The 13,424-nt window shown below is 35.6% G+C and overlaps 1 protein-coding gene across 1 annotated transcript; it reads right to left on the bottom strand.

Annotated features, from left to right (window-relative positions):
• Positions 1-154: 154 nt before the first annotated feature.
• yju2 (YJU2 splicing factor homolog) lies at positions 155-12,235 on the bottom strand. Its single transcript, XM_082173195.1, has 8 exons — positions 12,081-12,235; positions 11,689-11,789; positions 8,069-8,213; positions 7,851-7,985; positions 4,703-4,884; positions 3,362-3,506; positions 1,832-1,967; positions 155-736 (listed from the first exon to the last, which is right to left on the bottom strand). Exons 1-8 carry the CDS (start codon positions 12,102-12,104, stop codon positions 600-602), a joined length of 1,005 nt encoding a protein of 334 aa, XP_082029321.1. The 5' UTR covers positions 12,105-12,235; the 3' UTR covers positions 155-599.
• Between the last annotated feature and the right edge of the window lie 1,189 nt (positions 12,236-13,424).

Here is a 13,424-nt window from a genome sequence, read left to right as displayed (position 1 = left end):
AACGTTGAAATGAGCATTAACTAAGATTAATAAATGATTTAGAGGTAGGCCTATGCATTAACTAATGTAGTTAACAAATGTATAATAATATATCAAATATATTTTCCGAAATATTTGAAAATAAAACAACAAACGGAAAAAATAGTCTAAGCTCGGAAACGAAGCACAAGGAACATTTTATTTGTTTGATGTTTGTGAAGATGAAAGAGTCTATTGGAGATGAATCAGTCTAAATTAGATTCAGATTCACTTATCTCCACTGTAACCCTCAAATGCATTTCCTCGTATTGACTGAACTAACATGGAGAAACAAATACTACATTATAGTGCATAATCCATTAGAAACACATTATAGAGTACATTAGAGACACTGGGATGACGCCGATCTAATAGCGAATAAATTCCAGGCAATGGAAACAGCTTCTTATAGACAGACAGTGTTTATCCAGCTAAAAAGATCATCACTGAAAAATAAAAATCTCTCAATTATACTTTTAGAGTCCAAGTTACTTATTATAGTGGTCTGTGAAAAAAAGAGGTGGTCATTTTTGCTGGTCTGAAAATAAACATTTAAAAACACCACACAGTGTTTTCTCGGCCTAGTCAGAGTTGGTGTCATCGCTGTCTGTGTACGCCCCCAAGAGGCTGAGCGATGAACCGCTCTGAGACGCGGCTGGCTGCCCGTTGGAAGCGCTAGCTGAGGCTGTGGAGGACGCGGGTTTGGCAGCACCGGCCCCTGAATGATCCGGAAACACAGAGAAAAAGCAGGTTAACAGATGTGAAGGAATGAGGGAGTTTAATACGTAAATACAACATCAGGGTTTCACTCATAAGAAAAAAAAATCCACGTAACACCTACGCGTTGGCGGCCAATAAGCCAACACCAGGGATTGTTGGTGGAAACTGTAGTTGGTCAGGGCATCATTTATTCAAGCCCCCTTATTTTATTAAATGGTAAATTTTGTCCGCAGCCATTTATATATATAAAAAAAACAGCTTCGCAATCCACATCTGTACCATTCCTCGATTCCAGAGAAATAATAAAACAAAAACATAATACAAATACTCTCCGAATCATGATATACATCCACTGATGTAGAGTTGCAATTTTCGTTTAATAAAAAAATATCAATTTATTTATTAAATAATATTAATAAAATAAGTCGTCAAGAAAATAACCGTTAATTTGCAATTTTAGTGTTTTAAATATTGTTATTATTAGTAGTAGTAATATTAGTAGTATTAATATATACACTACCGTTCAAAAGTTTTGAGAGAATAATACTTTAAGTAAGGATGCATTAAACAAACAAACAAAATCTTTTCAAATAAATGCTGTTCTTTTGAACTTTCTATTTATCAATGAATCCTGAAAAAATGTCAACATTGATAATGATGATTAATGTTTCTTAAATAAGTAAGGTAAAGTGAATCATCATATTAGAATGATTTCTGAAGGATCATGTGACACTGAAGACTGGAGTAATGATGCTGAAAATACAGCTTTGCATCACAGGAATAAATGACATCTAAAAATATATTCAAACAACAGTTATTTTAAATTGTAATAATATTTCACAATATTACTGTTTCTACTGTATTTTTGACCAAATAAATGCAGCCTTGGTGAGAAGAGACTTCTTTCAAAAACATTGAAAAGTCTTCCTGACCCCAAAATGTGCTATTGTGTTTAAATGATTGCATGATTTCTTTCATAATTGTAATGATGTTAATTGCTGCTTACACCCCCCCCCCACACACTCGTTCTGACCGGACTGTCCCTGACACTTTTGAGAAATCACAGATTGACTAGTTTTAATAGATCATGAACCTTTCTGTGTGTCAGGAGCCTGTGGTTTCTTCCTCACCACCAGAGACCCCAGAGCTCCCTTCCCGCCCAGACTCCCGACACTCCTCTCCCAGCTCTCCAGCTTCTGCTTCTTCACAACCACAGACGATGATGAGCCCTGTGGAGTTCAGGAGGAAAAACAGCACAACAATTAATGAGAAGCATTTAAAAAAAAAAAAAAAAATGAAGTGGGAAAATTTACTTTAGGACCACAGATCATCCTATATGAACATATAAAGTATAATGTATAGTTAAGCAATCTGTCAGCTGACAGTGCATTATCCTTCTTATTACATGGTTACTTGGCAAATAAATAAATAAATGAATATTAAATATTGATTTGAGCTGAAATTATTATGTGAGTGTGGAGTGATAGGAGAAACATGAAACTAGCACAGCTACACTACCGGTCAAAAGTTTGGAATAATTATGTATTTTTTATGTTTTTGAAAGAAGTTTCTTCTTCTCACCAAGGCTGCATTTATTCGATCAACAATGCAGTAAAAACAGTAATATTGTGAAATATTATTACAATTTAAAATAACTTTTTTATTTGAATTTATTTTAAAATCTAATTTATTCCTGTGATCAAAGATGAATTTTCAGCATCATTACTCCAGTCTTCAGTGTCACATGATCCTGTGTTAGAATCATTCTAATTATTATAATCAATATTGTTTTGTGGGACCAAAATACACTACCATTCAAAAGTCTGGGGTAAAGTTTAATAAAAAAAATTTTTAAAGAAAAGATGACGAATAGTTTTATTTGGCAAGGACACACAAAATTGATCAAAGGTAAAAAATAAAAAAGTTACCAAAGATTTCCATTTCAAATAAGTGCTGTTCAAAGAATGCATTGTTTCCGCAAAAATATGAAGCAACAACTGTTTGCAACATTGATAATAAGCAGAAATGTTTCTTGAGCTGCAAATGTCAGCTCCACTTTATGGACAAGTGTTGCAAATTAGCAGTTTTGCTATAACACTAAAAAACAATGAATCTGGTTTGTCCAATGCTGTTGTTATGTCCATATCAAATAAATAAATAAAAAAAAAAAATCAGCATATTAGAATGATTTCTGAAGAATCATGTGACACTGAAGACTGGAGTAATGATGCTGAAAATTCAGCTTTGATCACAGGAATAAATTACATTTAAAAACATATTAAAATAGAAAACATTTAAAAATTAAAATTGTAATAATATTAAACAATATTGTTGTTTTTACTGCATTTTAGATCAAATAAATGGTAAGAATAAAAGATTTCAAAAACATTAAAAAACTTGCTGTAACTCGTAGTAAATGTAGGAAATTGTTTGCGTGAGAGCAACAAAAATTATATTTGATCACAGCATGTCACAACTGACCAATCAGAATTGAGTATTCCAGAGCCATGTAATAAACATTTTTTTTCCCGATTATAATGTATAAAAGTGAAAATGTTAAAAAACTAAAAATAAAACAATAGAATAAAGAAACTCTAATTGAGGCTACTGTCTTTCACCCGACCTGTGATCCTGCGTTCCCTTCTGTAGTGAGGATGTCTGTGGGTTTATCAGCCGTGGGTTTCCTGCCTTCGTCTTTTGCATTTTCCGTCTCTTCCTCAGAGTCCGAGTCTCTCAGTCGCTTAATCAGAGCTCTGTCTAACATCTCTCTATGAGGAGCAAGAGAAGAGAGAAGTCTAAATCACAGAATATATATATATATATATATATACTATAGAATTCATGTTTCTTAATCTTGACATTAAGGTCTGGTTTCACAGACAGGGTTTAGATTAAGCCAGGATTAGGCCTTAGATAAATGTAGACAGTAAACAATATGAACACAATTATGATTTTCAAACATTAATATTTTAGGTTAAAATACACAGGAATATCTACATATTGTACATAAACTATATTTTAGATGCTGTAATCCAGGGCTGCCTGATTTGGGAAAAAAATCTAATTTCAGATTTTCTGATAAAATTTGCTATTTAAATCTTTGTGCACTTAATTGGACCTGTAGTGTGACATTCATTGTTAAAAGTTCAAATATTCCACCATTAAAGGATAATTCACCGAAAAATGTAATTGTTCAAAACCCGTATGAGTTTCTTTCTTCTGCTGAACACAAAAGAAGATATTTTGAAGAATATTATGGGTAACCAAACAGTTGATGGACACTATTGACTTCCATATGGCGCTTTTCCATTACCAGTACCAGCTCAACTCGTCTCGGCTCACTTTTCGCTCCGTTTTCCATTGCAGATAGTACCTCCACAATAGTACCCGGTCGTCATAGCGACGCCACAGGAAACTGCCGTGACTTAATCTTCTACGCGACACACACCCGCTACCCACACACACAGGACAATGGAGGAAATCGAGTGTATGCTGTTTTTGGATGCTTTTGTTTTTGCTGTTTTTTATTCAGGATACTCCGTCTGGCGCGTGCAATGATGACGCAGTGAATAGTGACGATTCTCTCTGACCAATCAGCAGTCTGCCGTGTTTTCACGTCACATTTTAGTATCGCCTCAGCTCGCTCAGAACCTCGCCGGAGGTGGTACGAAAAAAAGTACCTGGAAGCAGGTACAGGTACAACTTTTACACAGTGGAAAACCAAACAAAGGCGAGTCGAGTCGAGCTGGTACTGTGTAGTGGAAAAGAGCCAATAGTAGAAAGAAAACACTATTGAAGTCAAAGGGGCCCATCAACTAGTTACTGACATTCTTTAAAATATCTTCTTTTGTGTTCAGCAGAAGAACGATATTCACACAGGTTTGGAACAAATTGAGGATGAGTAAATGATAACTATCCCTTTAAGTCTAAGAAGCAAAAAGTCCAAGCCTTTCTCTTTTCATACTTGGTCTCTCGTTCGTCTTCATCCAGCTCTCTTTCTTTCTGTCTCCGCTCCATATCCTTATACTTATCCAGCATGCCCTCAAAGTCCACCCGCGCCTGCCTCTGGTTCAGATCCTTCAGCTCCTGCAGGTTCTCCAGCACCTCCATCTCCATCTTTGAGTCCCGTGTGCGGTTCTCCAGGACCTGTGACAGCATTCAGGGAGATTAGCTTTAGTGGTCGACCGATATATCGCCAAGGCCGAAATATCGGACGATATTTGGCATTTTTTAAATATCGGCATCGGCCGATCAGTTTTTCTGATTGGCCGACGTGTTGGAAGCGGGACTTTTATTTTGACGGGCGGCGCTGAGAACACCAGCGCCTCATCACACAGCGCTCACTCACATTCTCCGTCTTCATTAGTTTAGGATCTCTGTCAGTCATATCTAATACTTTGTTAGACAGAACTGGCAAACAAAGAAAGTAAATGGTATGCGAAGTAAGTATAGCGTTTGCTTTTATATTATTTGTAACAGAAAAGGCAAACAATCAAGCTAAAATACTTTATCATTTACCGTCAACATTCAGCAAATGCGCATCTACATCATTTAAACAAATCTCTGAATATCTAATAAACTTTTAATTTCACAAACCTTGCAGATTTAATTGAATCCAGCTGTGATATCTTGTGAAGTGTGCGTTTGTAGCCTGATGTTACTGCGAGTGACGGTGAGAAGTGAGTGAATGCGAACAGAAGATCAGCTTCACAGGAGACGCCATCGAAAAACTTGAAATCCTTCATTTTAAAATATGCTGTGCTATATCCAGTTGCCCACTGTGTCATATTCATATCATTTTCATTATGTGCTGTATGTAAAATTAGCGTTACCTTGTCTTTAAATATGATTACCATTGCGCATGAAATTACCAGATTACTGAGTGCCCTGTTACAGTGTTTACTTCCTTTTTATTCACATATTCATATATTTTTAAACAATTACTTTATTTGTGAAAAAAAACTGTAATAGGATTGCAGATTCAAGAAGTTGCCATCTAAAGTATAAGCATGTTTAATTTAAGGATTCGTTTTCTAATTTATTTCAAATTTATTAAATATTGATTAAAATAAATATAAAGTATATACGTGACCCTGGACCACAAAACCAGTCACATGGGTCAACTTTTGGAAATTGAGATTTATATATCACCTGAAAGCTGAATAAATAAGCTTTCCATTGATGTATGGTTTATTATGATAGGATATATATGAATATTTGGACGAGATACAACTATTTGAAAATCTGGAATCTGAGGGTGCAAAGAAATCGAAACATTAAGAAAATCTCCTTTAAAGTTGTCCATTTATGTTGGCGATTGTGCAGCATTCACTCACAAAAATAAATGTTTTTATATATTTGCGGTAGGAAATTTACAAAATATCTTCATGGATCATGATCTTTACTTAATATCCTAATGATTTTTGGCATAAAAGAAAAATTGATAATTTTGACCCATACTATGTATTGTTGGCTATTACCACAAATATACCCGTGCGACTTATGACTGGTTTTTGTGGACCAGGGTCACATGTTGCCTTTGGCTTGCTTAGTTGGGGATATTTTATTTTATTTTATTAATCAATAAATTCCACTAGAAACAAACCTTGTTGTATTATTTTAATTTAATACTGTGAAGCTGCTTTGATACAATCTGTATTGTGAAAAGCGCTATACAAATAGACTTGACTTGACATATATAAAAATATCGGCCACCCTGCTCTCTAAGATATCAGCATCGGCCATAAAAAAAACAAAAAAAAAACAGTATCGGTCGACCACTAATTAGCTTTTTATGGGTTTTTGATGGTTTTCTTACAAAGACACTGTAAAGGCTTTTATGTACACCATCTGTGGAAAACAGTGGAAGAAAAACCGAAATGCTTTTGTCACAAAAATACGCTGATGGAAAAATGGAAGTAAATAAAAAATTAAACACGAATAGCACAGAATAAAACAATCACCCCCCTGACTAGGGATGGGGCCGATCCGATCCAGTATCGGTATCGGGACCGATACCAGCGTAATTCACGTATCGGATTTTCCCGATCCAACCTGCGGAGATATCCGATATCCTTGAGTCATGTCTGCGCTTTAACGTTGTCTGCTGAAATGACTCCAAAAGTGATTCCCGCCGGCTAGTCTGCTAGCTGGCTGCAAACTGCGGAATGGATTTCCTGAACGGAGGCGCGGCTCAATGAGACACAGAGTTATGAGACACGCCACCGCTCAGGAAATCCATTCCGCAGTTTGCGGCCGCTGTGTGGAAATTCTTCACACTGGAAACACCGCAGAGCAAGACAGCAAAACGCAATGTTTGCAAAGCCGTAATTCAGAGCTCGTTGAAGCTCCCTCGCGTCGTACAACACAACGAATGCAATCAAACATTTAAAAAAGCACCACGTTACTGTGCGTTCACACCAAACGCGAATAGCGCGTCAAATTCGCGTCTGCCGCGTCTAGTTGGACGCTTGAATATTTTGAATCCATTCGCGCGCCCAGAGCGAAATTGACGCTCGTAAAAAGCAAAAGTTTGAAGCGAAATTGACGCGCGTCTGAGGCGAAATCCGCTTGTCTGTGGCGAAATCCGCTTGTCTGTTTGCACATGGCTGATGTTGATCGAGCATTCATCGAGAGAGTTACAGCATCGGAGCGAGGATCACCCTTTAGATAGTGTGTGTGTGTGTGTAAGATGTTTACACTTGCACTTTTCTTATATTTCAAGAGGGAATGTAATAAATATTGACATGACCTACAGTTGCATATTTGTTTTCAGAATGGGATTTTTCCTGTTAACAGGATTTACTGTTTTTCTGACTTCCTTTTCTGACCTTATACTTACCATACATGCATAAATATGTAGGCCTACATATCATACTTGCCTTTTGAGAGGAGTTTATTTCAGCATCATATAAAATAAACAATAATGATAATAATAATATTAAAGCAAACACAGCTCTGGTATCGGAATAGTATCGGTATCGGCCGATATCCAAATTCAGGTATCGGGATCGGATCGGAAGTGAAAAAATGTGGATCGGTGCATCCCTACCCCTGACAAAACCTCTATAAGACTACATGTGTCTTTTATGATATTAAAGTGTCTAACAGACCTTCATGGGGTTATTGAGTTCCTCTTCCTCTCGCTCCAGCTGGATCTTTTTCTCCTCCTCCTCTAGCAGTTTCTCAGCCTGAAAATTACGTGTGGCACCATGTTCCATGGCATAGTCTGTGTTCTCTGGATCTGTCTGCGAAACACACCAATCAGATGAAGTGCAACCGAACAAACACACAAGAAGATCTCCTGAAGTGTTGTAGTTCATTGGAGTACCTTGAAGGTGATCTCAGCCAAACATCTGGTGCATTTAATGTAGAACCTAAAAATGGGAAGCCCCATGTACAGTTCGTTCTGAACCGTCTCCTTACGAGCATTGAACTTCTTCCCTTTGTAAATGTATTCTCCACATGTTTTACACCTGCAAAACAGCAAGTATTATTACCTGAAAGATGATATAATCTATAATAAATCAAACTACATATGTTTTCCTCACAAATCAGAGAAATCAAGAGATTCTTTGCCATTAAAATAGTATTATGTTCAGTATTCATTATCTTATTTTTACAGTGATATACAGTACCAGTCAAAAGTTTGGAAACATTACTATTTTTAATGTATAAAGTTTTCTCAAGCCTACATTTATTTGATTAGAAATACAGAAAAAACTGTAATATTGTGAAATATTATTACAATTTAAAATAATGGTTTTCTATTTAATGAGGCAATTGTACAGTATATATAATGCGTTTTGATTCACAGAGGTTTTTATTTTACACAGTATAGCAATAAGTTTTGAAATTTTAGTCTTTAGTATATTTATATGCGCTTTCCAATTTAACTTGTCATCAGTATTGATTCCCAAAAACTTTATTACATAAACCCTTTCAATTTCTACCTCCCCAATTTTGAGTCGACATAGTTTGTTTACTAACCTTGTTTCCAAATACAATATATTTAGTTTTATGCAGATTTATGGAAAGTTTATTTACTTCAAACCATTTTTTGAGTATCTTAAGTTCGATTTCTACTGAATTCAAAAGCAGCTCAAGATATTTTCCCGAACCGTACAAACTGGTATCATCAGCAAATAGGATACATTGCAATTTGTTAAGGACTTCACTAATTTCATTAATGTACATAATAAATAGTTTAGGTCCCAGAACGGAGCCCTGAGGAACACCGTGGGTTATTTTTGCCTCCATTGAACTGATACCATTAATATGTACATACTGATTTCGGTCACTTAGATAACTTTCTAGCCAAGCATGTGCTAAGCCCCTGACACCATACCTTTCTAATTTATTTAAAAGCAATGAATGGTCTATAGCGTCAAAGGCCTTGCTAAGGTCAATAAAGACACCAACAGCACACTCACTGTTCACAATAGATGTTGATATCTGTTCTACTAGTTCAGTGACTGCCATTGAAGTGGACCTATTGGATCTAAAATGTTCACTTAACAGGTTATGCTTGTCTATAAAGCTATCAAGTCGTTTCACAAATAGCTTTTCCAATATTTTTGAAAACTGCGAGAGTATTGAGATCGGTCTGTAATTAGTAAACTGTTGCTTTTCTCCACTTTTAAAAATAGGTATTACTTTGGCAGTTTTCATTTTACTCGGAAAGATACCCATTAAAAAAGACTGATTACATATATACATTAACGGAGTAACAATACAATCAATGATATCTTTCACGAGGACCATATCAATGTCAAATCCATCTGTTGTTCTCTTGGTCTTGAAGGAATATGTACAATTTCCATAATTTCTCTCTCACTAACACTTTCAATGAAAAGTGAGTTTAAATTACTTTTAATATTAATTTCTTCAAATTCTTTTGCATTGTTTGATTGGACAATTCCATTGGCTAACTTAGGCCCGACACTGACAAAAAAGCTATTAAATGCATTAGCAATTTCCATTTTTTCACTGATGATTGAGTTATTCACTGTGAAGTAATTTGAATATTCTTCCTTTTTTCTCTCTTTCCTGATAATGCCATTCAAAACCCTCCGGGTACCTTGGGTATCATTCTTGTTCTGCTCTAGCAAATTGCAATAGTATGCTTTTTTGTTAGATCTTATTATTTGAATTAACTTATTTTTATACATTTTATACCTTTATTCAGTTTGTTTAGTCCTTTGCTTTAAATAAACTCTATAGAGTTGTTGTTTTCTTTTACAGGCCTTAGCTATGCCCTTGGTAAGCCATGGCTTATCCTGGCTATTTTTGTTTTTAATGTAGTATTTCTTACGCGGACAGTGCTGGTCGTACAATTGGATTAGGGTAAGTAGGAAGGCATCGTATGCCCTATCAGGGTCAGGAGTTGTATACACTTCTTCCCAAGTTTGGGCACATAAGTCACCCCTGAGAGCAGCAATAGCTTCACGAGTTCTATGTCTTACAACTTTGAAATAATTTGTTTTGGTTGTATTATTTCGTAATTGTTTGAAAATATTAAAAATAGGAAAATGGTCAGTGATGTCATTGATAAGTACTCCAGCGGTAATTTGACTTGCTAATTGATTAGTAAAAATATTATCTATTAATGTTGATGTGTCCGTAGTAATTCTTGTTGGCTTAACAATAAGCGGAAATAGAGAGTTGCTATACATAGTATTAATGAAGTCTGTTGTTTTCACATTTTTCTGAGGGTTCAGAAGATTAATATTAAAGTCACCACACACAATATGGACCTTGTTTAAATTACTAAAAAGACTGTCCATTTTTTTTGAAAATGTCTACGATCCAGGTGTTCTATACACACAACTAACAACAATATTTTTAGATTTTTCTAAAATAATTTCACATGTTATACACTCCAAAACATCATCAATGGTGGTTGACTCACTACCAATCCTCCTAAACCTCATATCTGTATCTATAGTGCAACACCCCCACCTCTTTTATTTATCCGATTGGTAGTGAACAATTTCATATCCATCTAATTCTACTTCACAGCACCTGTCTGCATCCAACCAAGTCTCAGAAACAGCAATGACACTGAATTTATTAAACTGACTAAGATATTGTTTAATGTCGTTATAATTTTTGTTCAAACTCCTACTATTAAAGTGTATAATACTAAAGGCACCATTCATATTATTATTAATGCATTTAAATTGCTCGTCAGTGTAGTAATCACAATCATTAATTATATTATTAAACAAATGCTCATCCGGATCTATGTCGCAGCCAAACTCATTTGCTCTATAATTTATATCATCGTACAAAATGATGTCTTCACTACCATTTATAAATTCTACATTATTGTTGTCAATATCCACATCACTCAATTCATCCTCACTGTCATACATTTGTTTTTAGTTTTGTCATACCTACACCTGTCATACCCTCCAAAAATACATAACGTTGGACCACCCAACCCCAGGACCCTTCACGCTCATGCCCGGGCATAAATGTGACACTGAAGACGAGTAATGATGATGGAAATTCAACTTTCATCACAGGAATAAATTATATTTTAAAGTATATTCAAATAGAAAACCATTACTTTAAATTGTAATAATATTTCAAAATATTACTGTTTTTTTGCCCTGTATTTTTTTAATCAAATAAATGCAGCCTTGGTGAGAAGAAGAGACTTCCATTAAAAACAGTAATGTTTCCAATCTTTTTACCAGTAGTGTATATTGTTGTTCTTCTATGTAATTTTATCCTTAGTTGAGAAGCTGCATAAAGTGCTGTTATGAAATAGTTAAATATTATAGTTCTGTATCTAAAAACATGTCATTATATGAAACCTGCAATAATTCTAGACATTAAAACTACCTCATGTCCTTATATGACAGACCTGTGTGTCTATCTCAAACCATGTATGATTACTGGCAATAGTTATATAAGTTAAAATAAAAAATAAACTTGTCTCACCTCATATTAAATGGTGCCATCAATCTGACCACATACTGACGGTCTTTGGGCAGTTTGAGTTTAGGGATTTTAGACGGATCAAAATCCGGAGGATAGTATTTCTGAGGAAGAAAAACGAGAAGAAATGCTGTAAAAGTGACAGTTCACCACAGTAGCGTAACTTTGTCAACAGAAACTTATTTCCAGGTTCATCTTAATAACTGTTACGTGTGTTCAAGATTACTTATGTAACGTTACTTTAAGCTTAAATACTTAAACAAATTTAATAAAATGTATACACTGCGTTGCTACTTCATTAGCATGCTGTTAATGATTATCTTAGACATTACTCCTCTAATCCACCTTAAGCCGCAGCACAATAATAATATAGAAGTAAACAAAGAGGTACTTACATTCAAAACTTTTCTTTCCGACATGGTTCTCTTTAATTCACTAAAATGTAAACTAAAACCGACAACTGAATGCTCAAATGTTTGTTACTGTGAGCTGGACGCTTCTTCCTCGCTGTCTGTCGCGCGGTGTGTGTGTGTGTATCCGTCACTCACGCGCTGCAGTGCTGCCCCCACCGGTAGAGCCTCAGTATTACAGGACACAAGGCAAGCATTAGCATACAGAAGATCATCATATGTAGGCCTGCATAATAATACAAGCCCAATAATATCATATGAACATGCTTAGTATGCCAAACATTTTTATAAACAGGAAGGTGATAGGGTGAGTAAGGTGGTTTATCATATATTAAAAACAGAAGCATAAATCTCAAAGGCATAAAGACTTTCACTGAGGCCACTAGAGGGAGATGCTGAATAATAAATCAATTATTAAACGCTAAAGAGTTTTTCGTGTTGCTTCAATGAATTTTAGCGCATGCATTTCCTAGTAAAGTACAAGCTGTGATATTCACAATCACGACATAGAAGAAAGCAAACCCAAAGTGTTTGGGAGAGATCCTTTGTACTAAATAGAGCAAGTAGTTGAGTGCAACCTTAAGAAAAAGTAAAAAGATATATTTACTACTTTTTATAGATATGACAGTCACTGGAAACACAAATCCTGACGTTAAAATCATCCTGTAAGGACAAGCCAGCCGTGCCCAAAGTGAACTCTGCATTAGGCACCGGTCAAAACAATCAGTACCTGCAGTAAAAGAGTCGTACAGTCATTTTTTCTTGCTTATTATCTAATTTGGCGCGCGCAAATGTTTGGTTATGATGCGCGTAATCCTGCAGAAGCTCTAGGGCGCGCGCATGCAGAGAGACGCGCAAACGCATGCTGTGCGCAAAACCAGCTGGACACATCCATAAATGGCTTAAAATTCAGTCATATCTTCAATGGGAAGCACGGACAACGTTTGGATACGGAGTTCTCTCTTAAGTGAATGCTGGGATATAGATAAACTTTAAATCTGGATCGCGTAAAACACGTAAAATGAGCGTTGCGTGGGATTTAAGAGTACTAATGCATTTGTGCGGAATCCAGATTTCAACAAACAACAATTTACCTACAGCAACAGAGACAGTCTGAAAAATCTTCCCAGAGTCCTTGACGGAATACTTTATCTGGGACTGGGGTTATTCCCATCATGGATCAGTTTGGGATTTTGGATTTACATCAGCGCAATAAATGGAAATGCGTGGACGCAGTGCTGCAATTAACGGAGTTTACATGTAAGAGCATTTTTTTTATTTACATTTAAAACGATAAAAGTTGATGTGGGTAATACATTTTGTAATCTT

The sequence above is a fragment of the Leuciscus leuciscus genome (genome assembly GCF_965113295.1).
Source record: "Leuciscus leuciscus genome assembly, chromosome: 6".
In the NCBI taxonomy this organism is placed as follows: Eukaryota; Metazoa; Chordata; class Actinopteri; order Cypriniformes; family Leuciscidae; genus Leuciscus; species Leuciscus leuciscus.
This window is presented reverse-complemented; position numbering and strand designations above follow the sequence as displayed.

Excerpts from the sequence above, each read along its gene's own strand:
- yju2 (XM_082173195.1), bottom strand. The coding sequence starts at position 12,104 with ATGTCGGAAAGAAAAGTTTTGAAT. Across the intron at positions 1,968-3,361 it reads AAGGGAACGCAGGATCACAG|GGCTCATCATCGTCTGTGGT; the intron begins GTCGGGTGAAAG and ends TGAACTCCACAG. Across the intron at positions 737-1,831 it reads GGCTCCTGACACACAGAAAG|GGGCCGGTGCTGCCAAACCC; the intron begins GTTCATGATCTA and ends CGGATCATTCAG.